General features: G+C 42.8%; 1 protein-coding gene across 1 annotated transcript in view; it reads left to right on the forward strand.

Annotated features, from left to right (window-relative positions):
• LOC108446142 overlaps positions 1–6,763 on the forward strand; it is a 7,362-nt gene extending 599 nt beyond the window's left edge. The window contains exons 2-4 of the mRNA XM_017731929.1: positions 3,439–3,882; positions 5,446–5,587; positions 6,649–6,763. Coding sequence (XP_017587418.1) covers positions 3,439–3,882; positions 5,446–5,587; positions 6,649–6,658 — 596 coding nt within the window. The 3' untranslated portion in view covers positions 6,659–6,763. The remainder of the gene's footprint in view (positions 1–3,438; positions 3,883–5,445; positions 5,588–6,648) is intronic.
• Positions 6,764–7,154: the final 391 nt, after the last annotated feature.

Consider the following 7,154-nt stretch of genomic DNA (forward strand, 5'->3'; position numbering starts at 1 on the left):
GATGTGTATCATCATTGCTAGAAGTTTCATTTCTATTTTATTTCTCTGATATATTAGCAACCAGTTATTGTCACAAGGTAGTTATTCATATCCCTTTGTGGAAGCCAACCTTAGCCCAGGGCAAAAGTCATATAAATTAAGAGTAGCAATGTGCAGCAATTGATCACTTAATCATAGATGTCTGGGAGCTGGATACAGCTTGTAAAGCACCCTCATGGCACCAGCATGGTATGAGTGCGAAGCTGAGCTCTAAAGCCAACAAAACCATCTGAAAGACAGTAATTTCAGCAATTTTGTGTCTTGGAAATTGGGCCCTATTTGTTCTCAACCCCTCCTCCAGCTACTGAGTGTGAATGAAGGAGAGGAGGTTGAACTGGAAAGGTAGAATTCTGCACTGAGCTCCACACACCATTTTGGTTCCCCCATGCTGTTGGCGGCTGGCAGAAGAAGCTTGCAGGGCTGCTCGGATTTACTCCAGGCACCAAAGACTTCAGTGAGGCTCCAGGACAGGAAGAGAGTGCAGCTATTACTTTATTCTTTCCTTTTGTCACCCCACCTCCTCTAGCCTGCCTTGTGTATTTCTCACTTACAGGTCTGATATGGCCTTACATGGGAAAGTATCAACCTGCAGATTACATAAAGGGAAAGCTGAGGGCTTCGTAGGTGCCCTGTTAGTACTGCCAAATGTGGAGCACATTCCCACATTACAGGGAGTCCCAGAGAGCTTTCTCCCCCGTGGCTGAAAATTGGACGTGAACTAACGACTTCATATGACAATGACCTATTAGATCATCTAATCGTTTTTCCAGGTCTAGACAGGATCATCCATGCTGTATTTCTCTGTACCCTTGTCTAGCTCAAGTGCTTTCACCACAAAGCCTTGCATTCCTCTCCATGAGGCTTGAGCCCCACAACCCGCATAACAAGGGACCTACACATCACTCTGCTAATGAAGCAATTGACTTAAAAAGAGCTTTGAAGCAGAGTCAGCAAAGCATTTGGCATGGTATGCTCCCAGATGCCAAAACGATAAGGGCATTGTGTAATTGAATACCAGTGAACTAATATGTTCCAGTTTTGCAGCCTTAAAAAAGAAAAAGAAAGAAAACAAAGGGAGAAAAATAGAGGTAGTGCTGTGACCTTCTCAGTGAAACCCTCAAAGAAAGCTGGGGTGAAACAAGACAGCTTACTCCTCTCCTGTTTTGATTTTCCTAATTAAATTACATGATTTGTATTGAACCAAAGATGTGGAATAAAACAGATGACAAGGCCAGTTATTTCATGATAGGAGAAGTGTATAAAACTCATGATGAACAAAAGCGGCGTCAAAGCACATTGTTTCTACTCAGTTACATTCTCTATGTCATTAAGTGTCTGTGCAAAAATTATACCTTTTGCATCACTAAAAGAAATAAAAATTACAGTTGTGTCACAGGGGTGCATATGTCAAGGCTGGAATACTTGCAGAAGAGAAGAAATTTTGTGGCCATTCCTTGAAAACAAGGTATCAGTAGCACACGCTAACTAAAGCAGCAGTTATCTCGTGGAGAAAATGGTTGATAAACTGAGATTTTAAAAGAGCATTATTATAAAACTGCTCAAATTCACTGTAATAAATAACTAAATATATCACTTCAGAATATTTGATGCACAAAAACTGTAATATGTCAAGCTTTGTCTGTTATTTCGATTATACTTTGTATTTTGTCGAAGTATCTTGTCAAGATACTTCAACTTTTATGACTGCTGTCTCGATACATGGATCTAACTGGACAGGGAAGATCTGGACCTCAGATTTCCCCAGGTAACTCCAGTGGGCTCATTGGTAAGATTACATATGAATGGAAGGATATTATCTCATCTGGTGCCTTTAATACGAACTACTAATTTTAGGGAACTGGATTCAAAACTGTATTTGGGTACCTAATTCTCAGTCATCCAATTCCCATGGATTGGTGTTTCAGTTCTAAGGCCAAAATTTTTACTTGGAGGTAAAAGCACAGAGTACCAAACAGCTCATAAGTTTTTTCACATGCTCTGTTGTTGCCTAGTTTCGTGGCCAGTTTACAGTTCCTGTATTTTTGCATCTGAGAGTTATCTCTTGCCTCATATTTAAACTGTAAGCTCTATACCCCAGCCTTTTTGAGGTGCCCAGAACAACAGGGCCCTGCTGTCTGACAAAAATCCTCTACTCCCATAAGAGGCATAAATAATAATAACTATGAATACAACTGTGAATTTTGTGTACAAGCATGCCTGGAGGAGCCATTCAAGTAAGTCTCAAACTGATCATAAAGAGGGTTGGTTTTCCATTGCCTCGAGACATTTGTCCCTGAGCAGAGAGCATCTATTGTCATTGTGATGCTTTACCAGACCCACACAATAGCGTTTCACTCTCTGTGCACGGCAATGAAAGACTCAAGACAATGGGAAATCACGACCTTCACTCTGGAGTGGTCTGCAGTCCTTGACAGGACACGAACTAACTCCAAGGGAGACTGTTTCACTTGAAGAAAATAAAACAACAGAAGAAGCTTTTCCAAAAATTGGTCTGAACTCCTTCTTGGCAAAAGCTTATTTTTAGGTTTGTTTTTCCCTCTTTTTGAGACAGCAACTATTCCTCTCATTTTCTGTGCCCAGGCTTGTTTCCAGAAATGAGATCCACTCCCGCTACTCTTAGCTCAAGCATATGATACTGTGATTAGCACCTGAGTATGAGAAGGCAGGTTGAAATATCTAATACAGACATGTTCATGTTTTTCTAACAAAAGTTAGCAGGAAATGGTCCCTTCACAGAGCATAGCTGTCACCCTCAGCCTCAGTACGGGCACAAGGCTGATGTTCAGTCCCCCAGACTGCTGATAGGATCTGCTGGGGATTCGGTCTCTGGTATTGGAGATTCTTCCCATAATTTCAGGATTTCCTGTCTTATAATGAAAGTGCATGTCAGAAATTCTAAGAATCACATTATGTTTTGGGATGCAGGCAGTTGCATCAGCTACGCACTTATTCAGTGCGCTTGCCAGAATAGAACTGCTGGTGTATAACTGTACGTGCATTTTTAGCTTTGCCTCAGAAGCAGTTGAAGCAGGGACATCAGGCCCTGAGACTTTTTGGGGTGGGAAGAAAGAGATTAGTGTTGCAGGTGGAAATGTGGCTGACTGGATTCAAAATTTCACCCAAAGCCATTAGACAGTGGCATTGTTTGTCCTCTAGGTTGGCAGTAGAAAGGAGCTGATATTCAGGAAAAGACCTAAGAACATAATCTAAGCAGGACCTAGGAAGAAAATCCCTATCATCATAACAGTGACTGCCCTCAAGTCCTAATTCCAGGACCCATTCCTTGTGCCAGTTAGAGGTCAGGAGCAGCAGGGACATTTATCATATTTATCATGCTGTCACCCTCAGCCGTCCTCTTCTCTCTCTTCCCTGGTACAGATGTAGGAGTTACTGGCAGAGGTGCAAACAGGGAGAACGCAGCAGCTGTAACTCATGTAACAGCACAGCCTTTGTTGTTGACACCTGAACCATGGAACCTTTTGGTGACTCAAACGCCAGCCAAGGAGAAAGCCAAAGAGGGTGAAACTGTGGTCTTGAACTGTCATCTTAACAGTCCGCAGCGTCCCTCCCTGACCGACCTGATGGTGAAGTGGTACAAAGAAGATGAAAAGGGCCAGATGGACCTGCTAGAAAAGAATGTGACCATGTTGCCAAATAACTCCAGGGTCTTCATGAGTGGAGACTTGTCCCAAGGGGATGTTTCCTTGATTATCCTCAATGTGACAACCAGTGACCATGGTATTTATTTCTGTGAGGTTACACTTCCGGATGGGAAGGTGGTGACAGGAGACGGCACAAAGCTCAGGATCAGGAGGGCTCTGGGTAATACTTGGAATTATTTACTTTTTTCCTCCTTGTTTTTCCTCCAAAGCTGGTCTGCACATTTGCAGAAACAGGGAAGTTGGCCTGTTTAGCCTCTGGCATTAAGGGCCTGGTGTCATGCAGTGTAATTGCTCTATAGCACTTCTCATTATTTTTGTAAGGCCAGCTAAAATTCATTAGCTTGTCTCTATAAACAATCACAGGTATTATTATAAGAAGGAGCATTTACAACAACAAAAAAAGAAGGAATAACATTATCCATAAAAATAAACTCATTGTAAAGAATGAAACAATCAAACAAGTTCCCCTTGTACTCACAGCTCTGGCAGAAGCCCTGTGACAGGTGACAAGGTACCATCTCAAGGAATAGCTCTAGACCTCTTTTTTTTGATGTTATTTCTCTCCAACCCACTAGCTTGCATAGTCATTCCTTAACTCCGAATGACGTAAGTAATCCCACAATAATCATGAGGATCATATATAATATCATCATTATATAATTTCTGATGAACTTCATTCACATCAAAATGAAAGTAGCATTAAAAGGGCCATGCTATGTTTTCTTAGCCCCACAGATACACACTAGCCGTGTTAAGTAAAGTAGTAACTTGCTATGCCTGTATCAGCTGGAAATGTCAAACCTTCCCTTTTTGTAGGCTCAACAGATTCCAGTCCCAAAAAGTCAGCACATCAGAAGGGTTATTTTCTTATTATCTAATTAAGAAAAAATACCTCCTTCTGTGTCAAGAGTAAATTGCACAAGTGCCATTTCCCTCTTATTCATTACCAAATCTTCTATCTCACCAAGGTTCACTAAACCTTTGGCCTTTTGAGCCTGAGTTACTAATTTTTATAAAACTACTCAGTTTAAACTATAACACTAAGGCAAGAAAACTGTGCCCCTCTGCAAGGGCTTGGTTGTGTGTCTAATAAGGTCTCCTGTTGGCTTGATCTCATAGTCTCAGTAGCACAGGTTACTCTTGAAATGTCTGCACTCTGGCTAGCATAATTGCCTTTCTGTGTTCCTGAGATGATGAAATGTATAATTTCAGCACTATGCCATCTCTGCCATGCAACAGTCCCAAGAGCAGCCAGTCAAGGAAAGGACTTCAGCAGAGCTCTGTCTGCTCTCTGGTGCTGTCTCCTTTGGAAGCAGACAGGGAGACCGATGGCTTTCTCAAAGTTGTCAGAGTAATTTTTTTCTTTTCAAAAATAAAGCATACAGGCCTGAGCCCCATTAATTCAAGCAGCAGCTTCTTTTGCCATCCCATAGTGCCTAGCTGATGAGGGAGATTGCTGGGGTGATGAGGCTGTCCTGTCTCTAAAGCCCCAGAGAGCATAGCAGCCTAGGAATGCTGCTTAGGAATTCCTACATAGGAATGAAAAAAATCAGTAGCTCTGTAGTGCAAGACACTCTAGTAGGGATTTCATGTCAGACAAGACATCAGCATAATCACAGTAAGCAGGTTCCCCTGCAGCCACTGCAGAAAACATGCTGGCTGCATTGCATGCACTTGTCTGGAAAATATCTTGTTACTCTCTCTACCTTCCTTTCTCCCCCAGGCTTGTTTGGAATAGAAGAATCCATTGGAACAATCATTGGGGTTGTGGCAGCTGGTATTGGAGGCATAGCGGTTCTGATCATTGTTTTAACCCCGCAGCTGAGGAAGTGCATCCTCTGCATGGGACAAGAGTCTTGCCAAAGGTACCAGTGTTCTAACTGAAAGAGGAGTTAGACATTTACTTACCTCTGGTCAGACATGGGATCTAGTTCAGGAGATAAGCAGTGTGAATGAAACTCTAACAGAGCTGGCTCTATGTTCCATCACTTTTTCAAACAGTTTTTTGTTTATATTGGGTTGAGCTTCACCAATGGGCCTAATGAGTTACCTATAAAGAAAATAATAGGATCTTCTTCAATTGCCACTTTTCAGCCAAGAGTTTTTCAGTGAGATGTTGCAGCTTCTTTTAACAAAGACCAAGGACTGATTCAGTTCTTTAACATTTATGCTGAAGGATGGTTCTTCCTCCTGCCAGCTTCATGCTTACATCTGTATTCTTGCAATGCTTGTGTACAAAAAGCCTATTAATGGCTTAGGTGTGTGAGGTGTGGTTTTTAAAGCTGTATTTAAAGATCTCTCTTCTATTAGAGCAGCTGATAACGTTGGGAAAACCAGACATTTTCACCACGCATGAGCCAAAGAAATGCCTCAATAAGAGGCTGATGTACCCAAAAGCTTGCCTGCTTTTTTTCCTGTTCTGTCAACTGGTCTAATTTGAGGAGACTGACACTGCATTTTGAAACAAGTTTAGTTCCCATTTTGAGCAATCCAAGATGTGGTATGCGTTTCAAACCAAGCTCAGCTGACTTTTTGCGTTCAGTGAGGAGAGTTGTGATTTGCACCTCTTCTCCTGGCGCCCAAATATCTTGCTCGGCGTGATGAAAAAAATCCCCTCCCTGAAGGGCTGAAGGAAGAGCTGCTCTTGCCATTCACTGGAGCGCTGCCGCCATCTGATGGACAGCGTGGCGGGGACCGGGACACGCCGGGATCTCTGCCTCTCTCACCGGGGCGGATCTTCCAGCCTTTGCTGGGAAGCGTACTCCCTTCTATAGGCTGATGCTGCCCACAGAGCATCATCCCTCTGCAAACAGTCTACATTAAGAGTTTACAACTTCGTTTTTTGCCAGAAAGCCTAGGAGGAGTTTATTGTGTTGTCCTGACTCTGTGTTGCTCACTCATTCTCTCTCCTTTCCTTCTTGCTCAGCATAGCTTGAGGTGCAGCATTAGAGGAGTTGCTGGGGTATGCGAAGCCTGCAGGTGGAACAACTTTTGATGCCCCATAAGTGGAGTTCTAGATGGAATAAAAGCCTTTGCCTCTACATGTTGACTCGGCTTTTTAATTTTTGTTAGCAAGCTTCTTTTTCCTGCAGCTTTAACAGCCACAGTGGCATATTCACCATCCTCCTGCAGCAAGGAGCAAAGCAGCCTTTTGTGAAGAAATTTGTATTATCACCTGCCAAAACTCCACTTAGTCTGGCCACATATCTCCGAATTTAGACTCTGATGAGGTACCCTGGGTCTTTCCATGCCATTAGTTCTTATTTAAAGGTGCGGTTCGAAGTTTGTAAGCTGAGCTTCAGCAGAGACAGAAGGAGCCCAGCCTACCCAGGTGCTCCCAGTGCCCATGTAGTGCTAGCACCTACCTGAGGAAATCAAAAACATTGGTTCTGAAAGCAGCTCTTGTCCTTTTGGCTTGCTCCAGCCTAAACA

Source organism: Corvus brachyrhynchos, unplaced genomic scaffold, assembly GCF_000691975.1.
Source record: "Corvus brachyrhynchos isolate BGI_N302 unplaced genomic scaffold, ASM69197v1 scaffold3, whole genome shotgun sequence".
Taxonomy (NCBI): domain Eukaryota; kingdom Metazoa; phylum Chordata; class Aves; order Passeriformes; family Corvidae; genus Corvus; species Corvus brachyrhynchos.